At 31.9% G+C, this 25,396-nt stretch overlaps 2 protein-coding genes across 2 annotated transcripts; one reads left to right on the top strand and one right to left on the bottom strand.

Moving 5' to 3' along the window:
* Positions 1–19: 19 nt before the first annotated feature.
* On the top strand, positions 20–25,396 carry LOC127721426 (zinc finger protein 25-like). The gene is made up of 3 exons (XM_052228147.1): positions 20–104; positions 15,829–15,955; positions 23,385–25,396. The coding sequence occupies exons 2-3, from the start codon at positions 15,829–15,831 to the stop codon at positions 25,337–25,339; spliced, it is 2,082 nt and encodes a 693-aa protein (XP_052084107.1). The 5' UTR covers positions 20–104; the 3' UTR covers positions 25,340–25,396.
* LOC127722299 (piggyBac transposable element-derived protein 4-like) lies at positions 3,700–6,746 on the bottom strand. The gene is made up of 3 exons (XM_052229188.1): positions 6,595–6,746; positions 5,249–5,449; positions 3,700–3,712 (listed from the first exon to the last, which is right to left on the bottom strand). The coding sequence occupies exons 1-3, from the start codon at positions 6,744–6,746 to the stop codon at positions 3,700–3,702; spliced, it is 366 nt and encodes a 121-aa protein (XP_052085148.1).

The following is a 25,396-nucleotide window of genomic DNA, read 5'->3' as shown; positions in this document are numbered from 1 at the left end:
AATAAATATTTGTAATCCGCAACCGGTTCCGGAAAGTGGAAAGTCAGAACGAAAACATACACAGCGAAAATATTAGAATTCCATATTTAGTGTTTATTTGAAGCGTAAGAATGATGTTACAAAGTTTTTTTTTTATAACAAAACAGGAGTAAATTCTTTGTTATGGAAATTATTGCACGAAAGAAATAGTAAACATCCAGTGAGTCGTACAGCAAATCATCTGTTGCCATTTAAAAAATTGTTCCCTGGGGGCTTGTAAATCGTAAAAAGACAATACTTTGATCATAGTATAATTATTAAAGATGTCTTTTATAGACAGACAGATGATCCCTGCAAGAAAGGACGAAGTGTGAATGAATAATTATTTAACCCTTTGAGCGCCGGGACGTTGTTTTTCACTTTACGTTGCCATACATATGTGAATGACGTTCAGGCACATGCACGTTGTTTACGTTAATTGAATAATTAGACCACACATGAGACATGACACGCATATGAAAAATTAAATATTATATGTATTAAGAGCAGAATGTTTTTTTTTTTATTGTTATGGTGAGAATTCATTTAAATCAAGAAAACATTTCATTATGAAGTTACCAATCATTGTATTTTTTTATGCATGAAAATGATAATGAAATTATTCAAATATTTTATTGCATAAGATCAATCAAACATGTTGACACATCACTGAGTTATCGGTGAATAGCAGTGTTCTTATTCTCTAAAGTTTTTGCGGGTGTGGTATCTCCTGAAACATCCGTCGATGCAGAGTCCGACTTTACAAGTTGCACACCACCACTGAATCCGGGATTTTCTGAATCTTTCCGTGCCAGCACAAACTACACATTTCTTTCGTTTCTCATCCGATATTTTCTCCGGGAAGTGCCTCTCTGTGATTCTGGCTAACTGCATGCTGATGTACCGGTCTTACGGTTCTAATTTGTTGATTTCTTGTCCCATCTCTGTGATTGCCTAAAAGGTCCTGACATAATTGTTGGTGAAACTTTAGGTGGTCGAGCTTTGTTTCCACGACGAATGTTCTTTTGTAGCAGATGAAAGCATTAACTGAAAACGAGGAATGAAAAATAACACATAATATGAATGTCTTCCTTGAGTAAATCAAGAGAAGAAAACCAAATAAAATACAAAATGGATTTAGATTTGTGCAATTAAGATACATGCCAAATTTGCGAAAATATATAAAAATATTGAATGCAAAAACATTGAAAAAAATTTATTTAGGTATTTAGTTTCAACAATTTGTCTTACCTTTGTTCCTGCCTACACATACATATATAAGGAAAGAAAACTAGTGGTTGATACAAAAATATATATAAAGGGTATGTCATGTATTGAACAACTATGAACAACTATACAAGTTATGTAGCGTTCCCATAATTTTTAATCCATTTCAATATAAAAAATGTGAATTAATCCATTTCATTTGAACTTTTGTGGATAGTTGTCTCATTGTCAATCCATAATCTCCTTATTTTTATAAAGCAATATTTTAATGTCTTTAGACGAAAATTTATGTATTCTAAACTTGCAAATTGTCATTTACCTGCAGTTGTAACTAGTTGATGGAATAGTAGCTTTCTCCACATTTTCACACTTTTGAAATTCGGCTCAAATTGTAAAAGAAGCTGATCCCCGAGATCTACTCCACCCATATATAAGTATAGTTGTAATGCTTAACAGCGGATGGAATGGCCACATCTGTTCCTCTACTGTTTGTTGTGTTAATCTTGCTACAATTTATAAACATACATTAACATGATTAAGAAGTTTTCTCCATGAACATGTAAATCTTTTCAAGAAGGCTGAAAATGCATATAAAAAAAGTATACTCAATATACAGATTTTATTTTTAAACATTCCATCAACTGTTCTTAAATTACATTAATTCAATTAAATTAAGTTTCTGTGGTTGCAAAGAAACTCAAATTATCGGCATTTTTAACTTGTGCAACAATAAGAATGTTACAGTATTGATTTTTTCGTTCGCAGTATATTTGATCAAATTATCATTTAAGAACAGTAATATTATAGTGACTATAATTTTAACATTACTTTGCTTAAAAATTGTGTACTTCATTTGGTCTCTTGTGGATAGTTGTCTCATAGGCAATCATATCCCATCTCCTTATTTTATATTAAAAATGCATATATATGTAATATACGTTTTAATTTACCATGCAGAGCCAGTTGTTGTAAGAATGGTAACCAGTCTGCGATCTGCCCATTAAACTTCCATGAGTTGTCCCTGATATTTCATTGTCATGTCTCCTTTTTGAAGTTTTGCATTTCGGTAGCTTTTTTGGCATGCCACATCTGGTTTTTGTCGAGCCTGCGACTTTTGTCGCAGAAAGCTCGACATAGGGATAGCGATCCGGCGGCGGCGGCGGCGGCGTTAGCTAACTTCTTAAAAGCTTTATATTTTAGAAGATGGAAGACCTGGATGCTTCGTACTTTGTATATGGATGCCTCATGTTACGAAGTTTCCGTCAGTCACATGTCCAATGTCCTTGACCTCATTTTCATGGTTCAGTGACTACTTGAAAAAAAAGTTCAGATTTTTTGTAATGTTAAATTATCTCTTATTATAAGTAATAGGATAACTATATTTGGTATGTGCGTACCTTGCAAGGTCCTCATGCCCGTCAGACAGTTTTCACTTGACCTCGACCTCATTTCTTGGATCAGTGAACAAGGTTAAGTTTTCGTGGTCAAGTCCATATCTCAGATACTATAAGCAATAGGTCTAGTATATTCGGTGTATGGAAGGACTGTAAGGTGTACATGTCCAACTGGCAGGTGTCATCTGACCTTGACCTCATTTTCATGGTTCAGTGGTTATAGTTAAGTTTTTGTGTTTTGGTCTGTTTTTCTTATACTGTATGCAATAGGTCTACTATATTTGGTGTATGGAATGATTGTAAGGTGTACATGTCTAGCTGGCAGGTGTCATCTGACCTTGACCTCATTTTCATGGTTCAGTGGTCAAAGTTAAGTTTTTGAGTTTTGGTCTTTCTTTCTAATACTGCATGCAATAGGTCAGCTATATTTGGTGTATGGAATGATTGTAAGGTGTACATGTCAAGCTGGCAGGTGTCATCTTACCTTGACCTCATTTTCATGGTTCAGTGGTCAAAGTTAAGTTTTTGAGTTTTGGTCTTTTTTTCTAATACTATATGCAATAGTTCAACTATATTTGGTGTATGGAAATATTTTATGATCTATATGTCAGTCACGCAGGTTTTATTTGACCTTGACATCATTTTCAAGGTTCATTGCTCAGTGTTAAGTTTTTGTGTTTTCGTCTGTTTTTCTTAAACTATAAGCAATAGGTCAACTATATTTGTTGTATGGAAGAATTGTTAGCTGTACATGCCTGCCTAGCATGGTTCATCTGACCTTGACCTCATTTTCATGGTTCATTGGTCAATGTTTAGTTTACTTGGTTAATGTTAAGTTTATGTGACAGTTGTAATAAAGCTTTATATTTCGGACTATCAACATAATATCAATGATTAGTAAAGAAGGCGAGACATTTCAGCGTGTGCACTCTTGTGATTACAGTTCCTGTGCAGAATGTACCATTATCTTTCAAATCATGTACCAATTTGGGACTTGTAAAAAAACTATCAACTGTAACATGATGCTCTTTGTTGAAATGAGGTGTCATCAACTCTGTCACTACTTGGTACCCCTGAAAAAGCAATGCTTTGGGTTTATATGTGTTTATTCGTGAAGTCCTTGGGTGTAAGTAAAATTGAGAATGGAAATGGGGAATGTGTCAAAGAGACAATAACCTGACCAAAGAGCAGAAAACAGCCGAAGGCCACAAATGGGTCTTCAATACAGCGAGAAAATTCCACGAGAATATTTAAGTTTTAAGCATTTAATTTTATTCAATAATTCCTGAAAATATATATTGAAAAAAACAGGGGGTAAACACGAACCAGTGATTCTATTAAACCAAACGAAGACTGGTTTACCGAAAAATGTTTCAAGGTGACGGGCTGTTAGATTACTAAAAAGATAACATATGAAACATGATGAAATATGGCGTGAATCCAAGAATTTTGTTGGAAAAAGGATGTAGATTCCTTCTATAAACATGACTATATGCTCTGACTATGCCTCATTATGCCCGTTTATTGCATTTAATCTAATTTTTTTTTATAATTTTTGTCGAGCCTGCAACTTTTGTCGCATAAAACTCGACATAAGGATAGTGATCCTCATGTTACGAAGTTTCCGTCAGTCACATGTCCAATGTCCTTGACCTCATTTTCATGGTTCAGTGACTACTTGAAAAAAAAGTTAAGATTCTCTCTTATTATATGTAAAAGGATAACTATATTTGGTATGTGCGTACCTTGCAAGGTCCTCATGCCCGACAGACAGTTTTCACTTGACCTCGACCTCATTTCATGGATCAGTGAACAAGGTTAAGTTTTGGTGGTCAAGTCCATATCTCAGATACTATATGCAATAGGTCTAGTATATTTGGTGTATGGAAGGACTGTTAGGTGTACCTGTCCAACTGGCAGGTGTCATCTGACCTTGACCTCATTTTCATGGCTCAGTGGTTATAGTTAAGTTTTTGTGTTTTGATCTGTTTTTCTTATACTGTATGCAATAAGTCTTCTATATTTGGTGTATGGAATGATTGTAAGGTGTACATGTCTAGCTGGCAGGTGTCATCTGACCTTGACCTCATTTTCATGGTTCAGTGGTCAAAGTTAAGTTTTTGAGTTTTGGTCTTTTTTTCTAATACTATATGCAATAGTTCAACTATATTTGGTGTATGGAAATATTTTATAATCTATATGTCAGTCAGGCAGGTTTTATTTGACCTTGACCTCATTTTCAAGGTTCATTGCTCAGTGTTAAGTTTTTAAGTTTTGGTCTGATTTCTTAAACTATAAGCAATAGGTCAACTATATTTGTTGTATGGAAGAATTGTTAGCTGTACATGCCTGCCTAGCATGGTTCATCTGATCTTGACCTCATTTTCATGGTTCATTGGTCAATGTTTAGTTTACTTGGTTAATGTTAAGTTTATGTGACAGTTGTAATGAAGCTTTATATTTAGGGCTATCAACATAATATCAATGATTAGTAAAGAAGGCGAGACATTTCAGCGTTTGCACTCTTGTTAAATATAGGAACTATATATTTTAAATTAGTTACAGCATGGACATGTACATTTTCAAATGCAATATTTGACCTTACTTGCCCATTTTCACTTCTTGCTTCGTTTCGTCTACCCTTATATACTTTAATCTGGTGGGTGTAGCCAGTGTAGGATTCCGCTAAAACCCACAATTTAATCCCCCATTTATGAGCCTTTTTGTTGGACAAATATTGCTTTAGCTGATGTCGGCCTTTAAATCCCACAACTCTCGAGCTCTCATCTACACAAACATCCTGGTTAAGTCTGTGAAAATATAAGGATAATAACATTAGGTAAATTTTTTGTACGACTACAGTTTAAAAATATTCAAAGCAAATTTACGTTTTTGAAAAAAAAAATGTCGTCGTTATAGATGCACGTAGCATACGTAGAGTGTATATAAATTGAAAAACAGGTATACAGATATATCTTTTAGATTTTATTTCTAGTCCGCTTTCATTTTTTTCATCACAGTAATGACAACATTGTAATTAACTTTGGATAAGTTTTATATATACAAAGTCAATGTTAATGTATTATGTATCTCTGGTTACACAATGTAATAAAATGTGAAAAATGTGTAAACTTTTGTTTATTTACTATGTAATACAATTTTCATTCTTTATAATATCTTCACTCTCCTAATACAGTCAGGGGTACTACTTGTACAAGTAATCTTTATTTACTTGAAGAAGTAAATAAAATATACTTATATAAGTTAATTATAATATTTAAATTATCTGCCCTTAATTTTCTAAAAAATTTACTTGTATAAGTAAATTATTTTTACAATCGCACTAAAATTCTCAAGTTTGAAGATGTAAAATCATGCCTTTAACAATTTCTTTCAGCATGCTCAGGTTAGCTCATAATTTTTGATAAGAGTTCAATGTTTCATCTCGTTAATTCAACAAAGAAACTGATCGTGCAAAGATCTTAAGTTTTTGCGCAAGGCCTTCAAAAATTGCTCTTTGGAGGCTTGTAAATGAGCAGTGTTCTGAAGATAACAGACAAATGAGATTTTCATTGTCCATGAAATTACACTTAAATGATTAGTAAAGACATCTGCAAAGGACAGACAATTCAAAATTCTGTTAGAGCAAAGAAGTTCTAAGAATTCAAGAAAAGAAGATGGGATGATTTTTTTACTTGTATAGGTAAAAAAATCTGAATGTCTAAGGAACATAATTAGGCCAAAAAATAATTTACCTATAGAAGTAAATAAAATACACTTGTATAAGTATCCAACAAATTTACTTATATAAGTATATTAATATTTACTTCTTCAAGTAAATAAAAATTACTTGTACAAGTAGTACATGTACCCCTGACTGTAATAGCTTAAAATGTATTGTATTCTCTTGAACAAAAAACGTACTATCAGACACTTTATTTATCAGTTCATGTACCTGTAGTTTTCTGCAAATGTCTGATTTAAAATGTCTATGACAGGACTGATCTTGTGGAGTGGGTCGTAGCCTGGTTGGTCATGTGGCACTGCTGTCTCATTGTTGTTGCAATGCAAAAACTGAATAATAGCCTGGAATCTATTTCTAGACATAACTTGGGCAAAATTTGGTGTTTCCATAGACCATGATCTAGGATTGTTCTCCCAGTATGACTCATATGTAGGTTTCTTTACAACACCCATGGAAAGAACAAGTCCAACAAACGCCAGAATTTCCTGACGTGTCACAGTAGTCCAGTTTTTCAATCGTGCATACTCTGGCACTACTCTTGGGGTCGACTTCTTTCAGCAATACACTGGGTGGCATAACGATTTGTTTCATTAACTAAAATGTCGATAATACTTCTCCCCGGCATGTCTATAAATTTCAAAAAGTAATCTAAAATTGTTGAATTTAGCAGAAAGTTTACCGGCCCAGTTCATGCAGTTTGTTCATGAAAATTTGGTTCCGGCAATGAAAACGTCCCTGGATCTACAACAGGGAACCACGGTCCCCTATTCATTGGTATACCTTCATCATTACAACTGTGAGATGGTAGTCAAGGTCGTTAAACACCCCCTAATAGTATTACCATATGTAGATATTCCCTAAATAATCATTTGAATAAAAAACAATCCGTAACTTTTGAGATACCATATATCATTGGCCTCGTAAAGGAGAGTCTATGGAACTGCAGCCCTCTTCTTCCAAATGAGGAACAGAATTTAATCTTGAATGTATGTAGTCCCCCGAAAACTTGAGTTATGTCCCTTTTATATAACGTTATATGCAAGGGGGGCTCGACTGTGTCCCATGGACACATTCTCCATTTATTGTACATTAAAACTATATAGGCCTTTCAGAGCTTGCTTTCAAAGCAGTCATGGCAGTCCTCTTTTAAATCCGCAGAGGTGACTTAAGATTGAAGTATGTTCCATCCTTGATGGTCTTGGAGAAGAATGAAAGTCCATAGCCTAATAAACTATTTTTTAAATTTCAGTTAAGGTGATGGCATAAACAGTTTTATATTCACATGTAACCATTGTGCTTATAGGGAGCACATTCACTAGATTAGAAGATATTTTTTTGGAAAACAAAGACCTATTCATATACATGATATAGGTTATTTCTATTTTTAAATTACTCCATGGGGTAATTTTAGATTTAAATTATAACATGTATAAGAAGCATGGGCTAAATGAAGTTTTTATAAATTTTGACATTATTTTATTACATAATATTAAGAATGAATCAAGTTTGATAGGACTGTATACAGATAAAAGGTTATCTTAAAATAAGGTCAAAAATATTACTTCTAAAAGTTATTTTTATCATGTTTATACACCTTTGAAATATTTAGTACAATAGTTATAATTATATTAGGAACATCTGTAATTGTTATGGTTTTTAAATTTTGAATAACTTCAAGTCTCAATTTAATCACAGCTATTTATATCTATCTACCTTCAAGATTTTCAAGGAAAATGAAATTTTAATAGTTCTGAAAGACTATTCTTTGATCCATTAGTGTCGATATGAAATGTAATGTGTCAGTAAGGCAATTAGGATTAGGATTAGTTTTTACATTTCATGTGGAAAATAACCAGATGTATGAGAAAATTTATTTACACTAGTAAAATCTGTATGAACACAATGAATGGACCACTTTACATGTTTAAATAAAATTTACAAAATGTACTTACATAAGAAATATTTTAGATTGCCTCGTTTTCAACATAACTTGTATAGGAAATTTTGAACTAACTTGTTGACAAATAATGCCCTGACTGTTAAAAAGTTAATTATCCTATGAAAAATTTGCTTTTAAATAACTGAATTACAACCTAAACCAGTGTTCTAGCCAGGATTTGAAAAGGGCAGGGTGCTAGTCAGAAAAAGGGCAATTTTACGCGTAAATGTCATTAAAAAAGGGCAATTATTTAAGCCTCATAATTTATTAGCATACGTCATAAAATACATATGTACATAACATTACTAACAAAATACTCTATATAACTCAGGCACTATGGAAAAATCAAGTTTCAGTTAAAGTGGAATAATAAAATTCAATACTTTTGGCACAATCTTCTCTGTTTGACTTTTATTTGAGCTAGCATTCTCTTTGGTTTCATCTTTCAGACGTCTATCTCAAGCCTGCATTGTGAAAATAATGATTTAAAATTTATTTGGACTTAATTAAGTTCTCAGTTTAATTCTAATCACGAAATCGATCGATAGTCAAGGTAAACACATTTTATGCAAATTTTTTTGCTGATTATAGTTATAGGTGGCACGTTACGCATTGTCAAAAAAGGAAGAAAAATGGCGACGAACATTTCAACAAAACTCATCCAAGAAAAAGCAAATTTCGCAATAAAAATGACAGGGCGCCCGAGAAACGGCAGAAAAAAGGCACTGGCGTCACCAAAAAGGGCACGGGTGTCAATAAAAAAAGGGCAGGCGCTGCACCCTGTTCAAACTTTGTAGCTAGAACACTGTAAACTATCTTAAACATGTTAAACGGGAAAAAATACCAATATTTATTTAAGTGAATATTGTGTACAACAGTACAATATTATGTGACCAGTGTAAGTGAGGCAACTCTTGATATGAAAAGCATAGGATTTTTACAAAGTCTGTTGCAAAATAAAGCAAGATAAGAAAAAATTTAGAAAAATTCCACATTTTTGCAAATTTGTTCTTGACCATTTAATTGATTCAAAGCTTTATTATTGCTTAGTTAGAAATGTGTTACAGCATATAATTTTATTACAATAGTGCATACAGCTTTCAAAAGGGTATATAGGAAATGACTACTAGATAATTATCATCTTATGGGTTGTCTTTTCTGCACAGTTATTTATTTTTCAGTCACTGCGGGGAACAATTAATTATGAAGAAATATTTTGTGACAAAGGAATTTTTTTTCAAATTACTTTGAACACTTTTCAGTTGTTTAAATTTCCTTCTTTCAAAGTCATGTCATTAGTCATTTTAAAATCCTTTTACCATTACTCTAATATGTGACCCCAAACATGAAATAATTGTCCCCTAGCATCACATTGACATATTCTTGTCCTCTATTTATGTGGTCTAAATTGCATAAATGAACAGGCTTGAAAAATTAAATGTTTAATTGCAGGTGAGATGAATAGTCACACTGTTTATGTCATTTATAATCAAATCAAATCAAATTTCTTTATTTCTAATTAAAGGGCCCATGTATATTTATACATGTAAATCAATACAAATCACAAAGTCCATACAATATCCACACAAAAAGCACATTCAATCTAGCATGCATACTGATTGTTACATGTAATAATTAAAAAAATTATTAAAAACAAAAATAGAAACCTGATTTAATAAAATGTATACATGAGGGTAGAGAGCCAGTAAGAAGAGGGATAACTCCATTTGTTCACCTTAACGTGTACAAAAAATGTATCTCTTTTTTTATGCCCCATTTATTGGCATTATGTTTTTTGGTCTGTGCATCCATTCAGAAACCCATGCTGTGTCAAATATTTAATCACAATCCAAAGTCAGTGTGTATCAAGCTTGAATGTTGTGTCCATACTTGCCCCAACTGTTCAGGGTTCGACCTCTGCGGTCGTATCAAGCTGTGCCCAGCGGAGCATTTTATTTATTGATTATAATCATATCTATTTATCCAGTTTGAGTTATTTCCCTTTGCACAGAAAATATATGGATAAAATTAAATTGTGTTTCATTTCAACTTAAATTAAATATATATAGGGTTCTTTCAAATGCTGGATCTAAACCTGTATTAAACATGTTTAAATATTAGATTTTTGGGCCCAGTTTTCAAGTTGGTCCAAATCAGGGTCCAAAATTAAACTTTGTTTGATTCACAAAAAATGAATTTATGTGGTTCCTTGAAATGCTGAATCTTACCATGTATTGAGAGATTTTGGATTGTGAGCTCCTTTATCAAATTGGTCCACATTGTGGTCTAAAGGGTCCTAAATTAAACTTTTGTTTGATTTCATCAAAAATTGAATTTTTGGAGTTCTTTAATATGCTGATTCTGACAATGTACTTAGATTTTGGATATTGGACCATAATAGGTAAATGTCCAATTTCAAATATTTCAGTTCTTTGAACACATTCATTTTGTGTCACAAAAATTTAAACCTATGCTGTGTCAAATATTCAACCACAATCCAAATTCAGAGCAGTTTTAAGCTTAAATGTAGTGTCCATACTTGCTCAACTGTTCAGGGTTCGACCTCTGCAGGAAAATCCGGTTTGCTGTCACTCTGACAGCCTCTTGTTATAAAACTTATATCATAGGTTCAGATCAGCAATGTCTCGTTCAAGTTTGAAAATCAGTGCTGATCAACTATTTCTTAAAGAGTTATGCCCTTGAAAATATTAATTACATGGAAAATTTCATTGTATGCACTCTCATGTGTACATGGTGTACAATGCCAGATTTTTATTAAACTCATATCATAGGTTTATATCAGCAATGTCTCGGACAAGTTTGAAAATAAGTGCTGATTAATTATTGTCTCGACTTTGCCTAAAGTTGTGGAAAGCAAGGCTTAGGGATTGCTTTTCCTGCAACAGCGTCAACAATTGTTAAGTTTTCTGCTTAAGTTAGTTTGATAGGAACTACTTGTGATAGGTCATTGATATTTAATACAAAGTTGCACTAGCTAGTATTAGTACATATCAGTTTGATTTCTGTTTTGAGGCCTTGCCCCTAGGATATGGTCCAGTGACTTTGAATTAATTAGCAATTTTCAATGTTAAGTTTTCTGATTAAGTTAGTTTGATAGGATCTATTTGGGATAGATCAATGATATTTTGTATGAAGTTTCATTAATATAGGTACATATCAGTTTGATGACTATTTAGAGGCCCTGCCTCCTGGGACATAGTCCAGTGACTTTGCCATGTTTGAGTCAATTAGTAATTTTCAATGTTAAGTTTTCTGCTTCAGTTAGTTTGATAGGATCTACTTGTGATAGATCAATGATATATTGTATGAAGTTGCATTACTATCAATATCCGTTTGAAGACTATTTTGAGGCACTGCCCCCTTGGACATGTTCCAGTGACTATAGAATTAATTAGCAAGTTTTTCTGCTTAAGTTATATTGATAGGGACTACTTACAATAAACAATGATATTTTCTATAAAGTTACATTACTGTCTGTACAGCTCAGTTTGTCGACCATTTCCAGGCCTTGCCCACTGAATCATGGTCCAGTGATTGAATTAATAAGTAATGTTGCTGTCCATCAGATTGTCTTTTTCTGAATTTTATGCTGATAGGCGAGACATATCTCTGTGTCAACAGTTTATTTTTTAAAGGAGTAATTATGCCCCTTTGAAATATTAATTATATGGAAAATTATATTGTCAGTGCTTTCTGACGTGTACAATTTTTGCCAGATTTTTATGAAATTTCTGTCAAAGGTTTATATGAGCAATGTCTTGGACAAGTTGGAAAATCAGTGCTGATGAAATATTTTTAGAAGAGTAATGCCCCTTGGAAATTGCATTTGATTTGCTCTCAAGCCTTCATTTCTCTTAAGATATTTACAAAAAGTTTATTGCCCTTGGATAGATAAAATATGTGCAACATGGGGGACATTGAACTCTGTTCTTTTATTTATTTTCTATCTTGTGTAGTCTTACCGGGGTAGTCTTAAATTGTTTGGGACTGAACCCAGGCTATCCAAATATTTGTACCAAGTATCACCATCAATGTTAGACACTGACTTGTCTGCCTGCTCATTGCGCAGTTGATTAACTAGAGACCAGTATTCTTTTGGATTACTTGATTGTAATTTATCTAGACGATTTAGAATGTTTTGTTTAGTTTTCTTCTCTTTATTTTCCTCAGTTTTGCATATTTTTTATTCATTTTGAAAAATGCACAACACATGCACACCACTGGATCCTTTGGAAATTTTGACTTTTAAACAAGCCTTCTCGTCATCACCATCTTCTTATTTTTAGCTTTAACCTTTTTCTTTCCTTTTAAAGAAGATTCCCCATTTCCATTCTCAAATTTACATACTTTTTCAAAAATACGATGTATTTTGCTTGCTGCATTATTAATGCTAGCTATATAGTTATATCTGGATTGATCTCCTAATCCATAAATTGCTTAATATCATTTTATATTGTGGTTGTGTAAATGATTCCTGAAATTTAAGCACACTTTCAGCTTTCCAAATATAGTTTTAATGGAAAGTCTTTAAAATTAATATCTTTTTTATTCTGTTTAAAATTTGCAAAGATTTTAAAAGATATTTTACTGTACAGTGACAGTCTGAAAAATTTGCCTTAAAACCTGATACATTGAAATATAACATATTATGTATTAATCTCTCAGATACAAGTATGTAGTCTACAACACTACAACAATAAGGTTTATAACAACTGTAGCTTCCTGAGCTATCACTACAACATCTTCCATTCAAAATACGAATTTGATTAAGAATCATGTTGATACAAAATTCAATGAATCCATAAATGGTCTGAATGGCTCTCTCCTCTTCAACATGTCAACATAGTCAATATTTATATAGTTATTATTTTTGTTGAGCCTGTGACTTTTGTCGCAGAAAGCTCGACATAGGGATAGTGATCCGACGTCGTCTGCTACGATATAAATCAGGCCTTTAGATTTCTTGCTGGGATTTGTCATTTGGAGGCCTTTTATAGCCTGCTGTGCGATCTAAGAGTACTCACAGTTACTGAAAGCTATTACAGAGCCAATAGCAACTAATAGAATATCATGTATCCAAAACTAAAATATCAATCAGTACCAGGCATGGGGTAATCGTAATCAGTAATTGTAATAATCTGTAATCGATTACATTTTGCAATGTAATATTACATGTAATCAGTACATGCAGTAATCATGCAATTTCTGATTACATGTAATCGTAATTTAATCAATTACAAGGTGAAAGCCAGGTGTAATCATGATAACTTTAGATTACTTTTAGATTATACATTCATATGATTACTTGCTGATTACAAATTTCATATATGTCATGTATATATATATAAATGGAAATAGTTTTTGATATAAAAAATTTGGATAAAAAATTTATCAAACTAGTATTTACAGTGACTGATTCTATCTTCTATAAAACAAGTAAAGTATAACCAAGCTTGGCCATGTAGAGTGAAAATTTGTGTTTTATTTTGTAAACAGTTCACTAAATGAATTTACTGTCCTAATCATGCTAATGTTTCCTTGTTACATTGAGTCCTTGTGGTAGAAGAATATGCTTTGCAAACATTTTGTGTTCCCTGATGGAACACTTCTGATATTAAAGTCATATGAAACTTCAACCTGTTCAAATTTAATAAAAAAAGTTGAATATGTTTTATATACTATGATAGCTAAGTTTTACTATAAAACAAGTGTGTGAACTTTCTTGTAAAAGAAAATCCTTTTTATTATCAAATTCTTCATAAACGTACACCTATTAAATTATTGTCTTCGTTATAGATTCGTCATGAATATAAAAATAACATGCATACAGGACTTAGTTAGTATATGTATGCATTCTGGTTTAATATTTTCGATAACAATAAAATTACAAGAAACTCATTTTATATGACTTTAACTCCAACTTCAGTTTATAAATGTTATAACTCAACATGGACATTCAATAGCATAGAATATTAATATATGGATTTGAGTCCAATTTTGACTTTGATGATCAACAAAAAAATAGCCTACTGAAATAATAAATGGGAACTAAATTTTTTTTTTTTTACAATTTGTTTAAATTTTGTTATAGACATATATAATCATGATAATAAAAATAAACTACTTATAACTTAATTACTTATTGCAATTTAGACAATTAGTTTTTAACACCCAAGCTCGTCCATTGTTTGTCCAAAAAATTAAAGTAGTGATTAACATTTAAAGAAGTCGACCCCATCCCTGATCAGTTACATATCCAATGGATTTGGTGTATAGAAGTCATAAACAGTCAGAGAAAAACATGATCTTGTGCAATGTAAATATATAATTATCGATAGAATGTAGGGCAGTAAATTTATAGCAGTATAGCAATGCTATTTAGTTATGATTTAATTTATGTATAACACTTTTGCTCATTGTTGAAGGCAGTTCAGTTATGGTTGTTGTCTTCTATGTCGTATGCATGGTCTGTGGTGGAGAGTTGTCTCATTGGAAATTATACCACATCTTATTTTTACAAAAACACGAAAATTCTTAACTTATATAGTGCAATACTGTTTATATTGATAATAAAGACTATAATTTTGAGATAACTGTCACTTTTACTCAATTAAAGTACAATTTTTATGCAAGTTCTTTGTATAACAACATGGCAGATGTAATATACAAAAGATAGATAACTCTTTCGAAATAGAACAAAATACCATTTTACACACAAATTGACAAGTATTTATCTTAATAGAAAAACAAAGGATATGGAGTATCCATCCATGACACAAAATAACTTATAAGGACATGCAGAGCAAAAAAAAAACACAAAAAAGCAAAGGAACAGTGCTTTTATTGCTGCTCTTCATCTCAAAGTCACAGTGAGGCCTTCAACACGGAGCAAAAAAAAAAAAAACTTTCACCTCACTCCAAGTTTAAGACGGCCCCTAGCACCGAGCGGAACTCTATACAAAATGAATCTGATAGACTTTGTAAGATGTAACACATCTTGTCTGCTAAAATCCCATTATCAGTAAGTCTGTTGTCACCTACAATGGTAGACATTATTTTTCTTCATTGAGAAAATAAGAAAAAAAGACCAGTGAAAGTGTGATCCTATAAAGGTGGCCAATTTAGGGGATGGAAGAATAAGGGCATAATATGGATGGATTTTCTTGCTTTTCCTTTGGTTGACTTATATTTATTTGATGAAATATTAGCTTTTAAGTGATTTGAATTGTGACCAAAACTGTCTTAAAAGGGTGAAAACTAAAAAAAGAAAAATCATGATAAGCATGTAGTCTGTTGGAGAATATCATTTACATCAAATGCCTTACTGAATGTTAGGATATGATGTACAAAAATACATGTATGTGTTTTTCTTTTACATTGTACATGTTGTAATATGTTCTTGTATACTGTAATTCATTGCCTTATTTGGACATAAAGGTCTTTACTAGAAAGTATACAATATTTCTACATTGATCTAATTTCAGATGGAAAGCTTTACAGTTAGTTTGAATATAGAGTCAAAGTCATGGACAGCAAGCGGCTCTGTACTTGGTAGAAAATTTATTGAAGAAGACAAAGATGTTACTCAGAAATTCATACAGTTTTGTTCTGGTGTGTAAATTTACTTTTAAAATGATAGCCATTTATATACATGATATATATACATTATTACACAATCATAGGTCCAAACCATTATCATGATTATATAACCTGGATTTTAAAGGGAAAATTCGCAAAAAAATGAAAAATTGATATTATGTTCATTCTGTATAAAAAAGCACAAATTCATAAATATTAAAGTTTTATTCTGCTATATAAGAGATCACCATCGATTTTAAATTTAGAGTATCAATTCTCTGCATGGGTCATTTTGACATCTTCTCGGTTTAGAAACCACGATATATCTATAAACCACAAAGGACCAAAACCAGCAGTACCCTAACGTAGTCGTAATTGCGTGTCGATATCTTGTCAAGCGTACAGTTGTTTTATCCGACAAGAAAAGCATAAACAGTTTCCCGGGTAACAAAAATGATTATAATCATGATAATAGACATGGTTGTGCAACCTTTCCTAACTAACATGATACGGAAAATGTAATTATTTTTTTTAAATAACTATGGTCTGTCGTATTTAAACTTGTTTTTTTTTTACCAAGGATTTGTATTTGTTACTATACAAATCCTTGTTTTTACTAAGTTTTGAAACAAGAAATTTATATGGGAATTAGTTAAAAAGTCAAAGTTCAAAGTCATAAATAAGTGTCCCGTGTATAATTGTTTTCGAAAATCTAATTTGTTCATAATTCTTTTATGTAATAAACTTTTATGTAATAAACCAAGTGTTGAAGACCGTACTTTGACCTATAATGGTTTACTTTTATAAATTGACAATTTGTGACTTGGATGGAGAGTTGTCTCATTAGCACTCATACCACATTTTCTTATATCTAATTATTTAAATAAATTCAGACCTTCCCTTATCTGATCACCAGCATGGCTAAAGGAATTATTCCCAGAGGTATTGTGAGGTGACACGTCCAGGTATTCATGTGATTTCCTGTCAGGCTTAAAAACTCTTATTACACAATTACATAAAGCAAGTTCATGCATCCCTTCATTTCTAAGGGTATTGATCAGTGTACACGGCCGATAACTTGTAACTTTCCATTTTGAAACTATCAGGTGTAATATACATTTTTGTCTTGCGTGTCCGATAGTAATATACTAGTCATTACTAAACACATACACTTGTTTATAAATAACATTTCTGGTGTAAAGAATGATATTTATGAAAATCTAAATAATTCCAAAAAAAGATTTGATAAAATTTTTCCAAGGGTAAATTGTGGAAATGTAAGTATATACTCGTTGTCAATAATGATGGACATTTTGAAACATACAAATATTGATTTAACAAAAATGTACGCACTTGTCGATCATTGGTTAATACGCCTAGATAGAAAGTTACGGAACTATAGATAGTCGCAATTAAAAATATATACATGTTTTTGAATATAACAGAGAAACATCCAGAACCAATTTGATTTAAATACAGGTTGATATCTTACTTGCTTTGGTTCATCGAAGTTATGGACATAGTAAAATCACAGATTTATATTTCATTTAGATTGTTCTCGAACAGTTAAAGAAATTCGTCATCACCACAATTGATGAGTATAATGTATAATGATGTGAACATGGTTCTAAAAGTACATTATGCTAACTTTCCTGTTCCGACATGCATGTAATATATATGCCACTTGACGTACACTAATGATCCCCAAAAAAATCTATTTGAAGAAATAAAGAAACTTCACTCCGGATAGACTGATAGTATTTGTATTAACGTCTGATTAGCTAGATGGTTGATTAATTTATTTAGTTGGCTTGTGGGGGGAATAAACTATTCCCAAATATTGCACTTATGCATAAAATATTAAATGAGAGTAATATGAGAGAAAATATAAATACGAAAAGTCGCATATCTGGTAAAAGAAAGTCTCACTGGCAACTATAGAATTTCACGTACAATTGTCATTCTTAATCGAAATAACGGACAGTCATTAAAATACATGCATGTACACTTTGACAAAAAGAGGTGCCGCAGTTGCATATTATTCATCATAAATCTATTTCAAGTATATACTTTCCTGTCATTCTTATAAGTTAACGCAGAGACATGTATTTATACATCTCTAGTTAACGACAATCAACCATATAAATATTTGAATCTGATGTGACTTACCATTCATCTCTTTCTTTTTTCTTCTTCTTTTTTTTTTTTTATTTGGGCAGGTACACAAACATTGTAATGTTAGATATACTGTTCCCAGGTTGGGAGGGGGGCGGTGGTTGGAGGTAAAGTATATTGAAAGTTACAAAATAAGAACGTTGTATTTATGAATTTACATGAATAATTCTGATCTTGGACGTAGGTTTCTTTTTTTTTTAGTTCAGTGATTTAAATTGAGAGAAAAAAATCTAGTCAGAATTTAAATCGTACCGGCAATTTCCACCTAAGACTCCTCTAAAATCATGAATGGTCACGCTTCACAATCATCAGAATTTTCTTTGCATTGGTACATTCTGTATCGGTAGTGATTTACCTTGACATTTCCGGGTATAACAGAGCTACTTGTATATTACCTGTATGTGGTTAGGTGACGTCCCATGAGGTCTTACGTATACAGGTTCACATTGGTTTCTGATAACAAGGTTTTATGACATTCACACATCTGCATGTTCTGTATACCAAATTCTTATCTTATTTTCAGACCAAACGAGGATGTGACTATTTTCCAGGGAAAATATGGAGTATCAAAGTATCAAATTAATTTCGGGATTTTTTTCTTTCTTCGTATCAAATCACAGAAATTTAAAGAATATACTGCTTGTCCGCTTGAGGTGTATTCTTGTCAGTTAAGACTGACATATATGTATCTGGTTTATGAATGAATGATAAGTCTTTCAAAGGTACAAGATATAAAGCACATTGAAAATTGATTCCGCCGGTCTGTCTCCATTCAAAAAAGGAAAGTTGACGTTATATTGATTCTGTTATTTTTTTCAAACATCGTTGGTCAAATAGCTAAAGTATGTATACGTTGTGAGATTTTAAATATTTTAATAAGGGCATTCCCGATTAGGTAAATGTAGATCGCGGTGGACGGACCAAGCTATATTAATCATGTAACCACGATAATTTTCGCTAAACATTGAAATATTCAAGCTTAATACCCATGATAATTTGAAAAAAGTAAGTACAGTGTTTGGTTTATACGCTCGTTTTCGTGGGCCATTTTTATTTATAAAATTATTTAATTGAAAGTAATACAGAATTTCGATGTTACAACAAAATACTCACCTATCTATTATAAAATTAAGCTTACACAAAATATAAAAGATATATATAACGGCGATTCAGGTATTTTGCCACCATATTCCTCCCCAAATAATTAATGTTTTTATCATTCATACGAAATGTTGTTCACACCTGTAACGGTGAACCGTGTTGGCTAAAATTCACTGAGTGAAGATCAAAAGAATAGAATTACAGAATGCTAATCTTTTAATTACCTTGAATTTAACCACGCATTCAACAGGTAGTCACTAAGTGTCACAGTACAATACACATTGTATTTACACAGTACTAGTATGAAATGTTTGATAGACTGAAGTAAAAGCCTTCAGGTGAGAATACAAACATGCATTTGTAAAACAATATCAGTAATATATGTTTGTTCAAAATATCCGTCGGAAAAAAATTCATAAAAAAATATATTCTATTGTATGATTTACTTTTATTACTATAATCATATCAGAAATCCTTTAAATATAAATCGTACATTTTAATTTTGAAAGTTGCACGGCTGATCACTTTACTTTCTCAATTATTAGTTGGTTAATAGCTACACCAAAAGTCGTCGATGCGCTTTAAATCGCGTTATTAGATGATTAACGAACAAGACTTACAATGAGATTTATTCACTCCCGGCATGCAAAAAGACTTAAACTACGTCACATAAGTCAGGAAGTTCGAATAAATTAAATTATTAATTCCCAATTTTCTTCTTTATTAGTGTTCATATCCAGATAAAACTTGGTGAATATGTTTTTTATTGTAATATGAACATAATAAGATGAAAAGTAAAAAATCGTGAATTTTCCCTTTAAGGTTCAGTAAAGTTTTTGGTTAAGTTTTAACTTTAAGGAATTTGATATGATGCAGATGTTAGATTATCATATTACAATATGATTTCACCATGTATCAACTACCAAAACACAATATAAATAAGGAGATGTGGTAAAAAATGATTAGTGCCAATGATATAACTTATAGATATAAGGCACAGAACATGGTAGGTCAAACAGACATGAAAGCACCTTCAAAATAAAAAAAATCTGGTTTGCTTATTTCTTGTTTACTAATATTCCTGTTTTCGCCTTTCATCTCGAAAACTATAAAAGATATAAGAACCTGTTAACAGCAAAAATGATCAGCAGTACAAGATATACATTAATGCTGATATGACTAATACCATCAATGATTCCTTCAAGGAGTTACATGTATAAGGATGGTCGCTATTCTGTCTAAAAACAACAAGCTTTTTAAAAGAGAGTTATTTTAAAAGATAGTTATATTATATAAATTGATAGTATATATGTAACAGAACTAACAAAGCAGAAACAAATGCAAGGTGTCCTTGTTTTTGAGCTATAAGCATGATAAGCCATTGAAAATTTGGCAGGAAATGATTCTCTCTAGATTTCTCATACATTTAACATTGGCATCTTTTTTCTTTCAAAAACTATTGTAAAATAACAAGGACTTTATAAGATTTAAAAAGAATGCTATTTAAACTATGTGTAATAAAATTTATCCCCGGCTTAATATATTTCTAGGAGTTTGATTGGTTAAAGTACGTCGTGACAAAACCCATAGCCCCTGGGTGTTGTTAACCCATATCCCCGGACGTTGCTACCCATTACATCGGGGAATTTCACACGCGTTTTCCTTAGTTTCATGGTTGTTCCTTATGAAATATCGAATTCTATAGATTTTCCATGATATCTGTATAATTAAATATTTAATCCACTAACGATTTTATCTTATAATATCGATTATTTGCACTCATTTTAGTAAATACATCACTATGCAGCCACATTGTCAATGAATGGTACTTCTGACCTAGCTATGCAAATGACCCACGTTGACGTCACACCGTTTATAATGTAACTCTCACAACATTGCGCTCCAAATTCGACCCATTTCAGTTTCTCTGTCTCTAGTTTAATAGAATTTAATGGCCCCACATGGATCTGTGGATAAAACCAGAGGATTCCAAATATCTGACAAAAAATCATAAGGCCTGCATGCTACAGATATTTAAAATTTCTAGGAAGAAGACAGTGAGCCATTAAACATATCTACATTTAAAAACTTGAGTGGTCCATTAATTTTTAAACATGTTTCATGTATCTACAAAATCAAATTTTAATTCTTTATAACATTCTTAAATGAAAAAAAAATTTCTTCTGTCAATTGTTTTTTTTACACTTAATTTTTTAAGTAAATGAGTCGGAGGCTACACAGTTTCACAACTTCAGGACCCAAGTACAAATATATAAAAAAAAATCACATCTACATATAATTGTGACAATATTACTGGAAATTCAGAAATAATTATGAATGCAAGTTTATTTTTTGATAATTTAGAAAATGCTGCATACAAGTAGTGCTATCAAAATTTAAAATGCAAGTTTTAATTTTGCAACACTTATCTCATGGCAATAAAATCTTTGCAAATTTCTGAATATACATTTTACATTGTAGCCTAATTATGTTTTGTCTGAAAAATTTCTCCTGGTTAAAAAAACATGAGTAGGAGTCTAAAAAAATGCAGACAATATTTCTCCCCTTCTTCTCAGGGGTTCAAATAAGCGGTGGTCCGAGGTCCGTGACCTTCCACTATTGCAATCAGACTTTCATTTTGGTTACTTGCTACGCCCGACGGACCTTTGTTTTGAAAGAAAATAAATTTAACTTTGCCGACCTTTTTAACCATCAGTATCGTCATTTCAAAGCCATATTACTATTGACATGGTATTACCCCTCGAGAGCGTACTTCAAACCATTTTAACTGTCGGCAAAATAAGTTTGTTAACCCATTAGAAGTGATGAAAGTTGCCTTAAGTAAATTTGTAATCCATTCATTGCATTAAAAACGTCATATTCCCTTCCAAATAGCGTTTCAACCATAATTTATTTTTGTAAATTTTCTCGTCCGCCATTGAAATGTTTGTACAAACTACTGATCGGAGTTGGGAAACGGACCAGCTATGAATGAAATCTGGATTCTAAGGATAATGACTACGGATAATGGTATAATTACCAATAATTGAGACAACACACCCACCCACAGTGACACCCTTCCCAATACCAAAAAAAAAGATTATTTGAATTCATAATATACTTGTAAGACAATTACATCAATTATTATTATATATGTTATACCATAGTGACACTGACAGTTTAGTGCTACATTTATATGGTTGCCTGGCAATATATTTGTAAACTTAACAAAATATTGCATGCAGTTCAAATATATTAAACAAGCTAACCTAAACCAAAAACACATTAATTTTTTATCTTACTGAGTTATGAAATATTTCAAATAAAGTAGGACCTGGGATTTATGTTGTGGACCTTTCAGTTTGGATTGTCAAAGGTCCTGGACCTTCCAATACCAAATGTTAATTTGAACCCCTGCTTCTACAACCATTTATAACCTTTAAAACTTGTGATGTGAGGAAAATAAGATCATAACATACATATGCATGTAGCACATGATCAAACCATTGTTAATTCTCAGTAAAATTTTCAATGTACATGTAATCATGGTCATAAGGGATGGTCTTTGCCCACATTAGGTCAAATATGTGTTTCATAGTGTTTTATGAACCAAAGACATGATAAATTGACAAGTCTCTCATTTTCTGACTTCATCAAGTCCAAAATTGAAAATAGATATTTTGATTTTAAAATTTACCCACAATTTTGCTTTCGTAAGCCAGTGACATAATCAAATCTTTGTTTGAGTCAGGTCAGATTGTGTTAATGATTAATTGATTGTTGTTTAAAGCCACTTTCAGCACCAATGTTAATTAAAAATTTAAGATGCAATATGCAGTTAAGTGCACAAAAATCTACCCTATCTCTCTTCATTTAAAAAAAAAGTTGTATTGGAATCAGTACTGTTGTCAGTAAAGCTATCATTTAATAGACCAATTTTGAGTTCTTTTTTAAGAATGAGTTACGCCTGTTCACATTATTGAACAACCACTTCTCACTGTGAGGTAATAACATGAGTATGTGACATCCAAAATGTGCCAAAATTATATAATTACTTGGGACAAGTTATAGCTTTAAACATGTTAAAGTTTTCAATTTCTAAATGTTCCCCAAAACTATGTTTGAATTTCAGTCATCTGCCAAATGTACTAAACTATGTAAATAAATGTTATATTTTATTATGTAGATAAGTATGGTTTAGCTAAAGATGGGAACATAATTTGGAAAACTGAGACAATTCAATCTATTGCATTAGAAGATGAAGAAGGAAACCCAGAATCAGAGGTAGCAATGGAAGGAGACATACAAGACAAAGAGGGGGATCTTTCAATAAACAAAGTCCAATTGTCAAAACATGATAGTGTTGAGGATTCAAAACAGAGTAAAATACAATGTAATGAAAGTTTGACTGAAGAGGAAAATCTACTGCAAACTAATTCAAATAGCGCTGTTAGGAAGTCATCAAGGTTAAAAAATAAAGAGCCGAAGAAGTTTAACAGTATGGAAATTGAAATTGAGGGTGATTACAATTTTAATGGAATAAAATCTGAAATGGATGAAGATCAAGATTTTAATGGCATCAAATCTGAAATAGATGAAGATCAAGATTTTAATGCATCATGCAAAAATAAGGAAGTATTAGAAGGCGAAAGAAACTTTGAATGCAGCTATTGCAAGTTAATTTTTGTAACTAAAGCTGAACATACATCACACAATATTGACATGCACAAAAATATATTTGATGATGACATTATACCAGAAAGTACTGACCTTTGTTGTGACCTTTGCAATCGACAGTTTTTATCAAGAAAACAGTTAAAGAAACATAAACAAAGGCATTCAAGTAAGAAAAGTGTGACTTGCCCATTGTGTAAAAATAAATTTTATAATGAGCAATCAGTTAAAAAGCACTTAAAGAAGATCCATCAAGAATTAAGACCCTGTTGTTTTCCATGTCAATCCTTATTTGAATCTGAATCAGTATTTACTGAGCATAAATTACAAAATATTTGCCTGAAGAAAAATATAGCAAGTGTCCAGTGTAAAACTTGTGGCAAACATTTCATGAGCATAAAATATCTCTATACTCATAAGAAGTTAGCCCACGGTCTAAAAGTCAGTATCTGTCGATTTTGTACAGAATGTTTTGATAAAAGGGAAGATTTGAGTTATCATTTAGAAACGCAACACAAAACTACTACCACTTGTGAGGGATGTAGAGCTATATTTGAAACTGATCTGGAATTCAACAAACATTTAAATGATGTTCATAAAGACAGGGTAATTAGATGTTCTCAGTGTTCAGATGTATTCTTTAAAAAAAGAGATTTTGAGACACATATGGAGGAACACACAAATGGGTCAAGGTTCATTTGTGCAGAGTGTGGAAAAGGTTTCATTCACAAGATGTCTTTCAATAGACATATGATATCCCATAGTTCTATGCGTCCTCATCAATGCGAATCTTGTGGAATGTGTTTTAAGCTACCGTCTACATTACGATTACATTTGCGAACGCATGTGCAAGATAAAAAATACAAATGTGTGTCATGTGACAGAGAATTTAGGTCAACTGAAGGGTTGAAAAATCATAAAATCAAATATCATATGACAGAAGAGGAACTAAAATCGTACAAGAATAAAATTTATACCTGCGACCATTGTGGTAAAAAGACGGGACAGAAACATGTTCATGTCAGGCATGTCAGATCTCATACAGGTGAGAAACCTTTTGAGTGTTCCGAATGCATGAAACCATTTCCGACAAATTCTGCGCTTAACATCCACCGTAAAACTCACGTGGATAAAAACAGATTATTATGTGTAACTTGTGGCATGAGTTTCTGGAACAAATCTCACTTCAACAGACACATTGATTCAAAAAAGCATCGTTGTCTTGTAGCAAAGGAAAAACAAAACCTGAACAAACAAAGTTCCATTCCAAAGAATGCAGAGCAAGCAAAAAATACTGTTATCGTTTTAGACAACCAAAACCAGAATTTCACAACTGAATTTGGAAATAATGCGGCATCTTCATTGACTTGCATCATAATACCAGAAAACTTCCAAAACGTTCATCTGGAAAACTTTGAAACAGTAGGAAACAATGTTGACACTATATATTTAAAGTCATTGGAGTAAATTGAGATGTTCAACATGATGTTTTAGAAAGAATTCAGATAAAATTATTTTCAAATA

This window comes from Mytilus californianus, unplaced genomic scaffold, assembly GCF_021869535.1.
Source record: "Mytilus californianus isolate M0D057914Y unplaced genomic scaffold, xbMytCali1.0.p SCAF_12, whole genome shotgun sequence".
Taxonomy (NCBI): domain Eukaryota; kingdom Metazoa; phylum Mollusca; class Bivalvia; order Mytilida; family Mytilidae; genus Mytilus; species Mytilus californianus.
Note: the sequence above shows the minus strand (reverse complement) of the source record. Positions and strands in the feature narration are given on the sequence as shown.

What these genes read in the sequence shown, in the direction of transcription:
- LOC127722299 (XM_052229188.1), bottom strand. Translation starts at nt 6,746, where the DNA reads ATGTCTAGAAATAGATTCCAGGCTATTATTCAGTTTTTGCATTGCAAC. An exon ending in ACATTTGCAGAAAACTACAG is followed by an intron (nt 5,450 to 6,594) that starts GTACATGAACTG and finishes ATATTTTCACAG; the next exon opens with ACTTAACCAGGATGTTTGTG.
- LOC127721426 (XM_052228147.1), top strand. Translation starts at nt 15,829, where the DNA reads ATGGAAAGCTTTACAGTTAGTTTGAATATAGAGTCAAAGTCATGGACA. An exon ending in ATTCATACAGTTTTGTTCTG is followed by an intron (nt 15,956 to 23,384) that starts GTGTGTAAATTT and finishes TTTATTATGTAG; the next exon opens with ATAAGTATGGTTTAGCTAAA.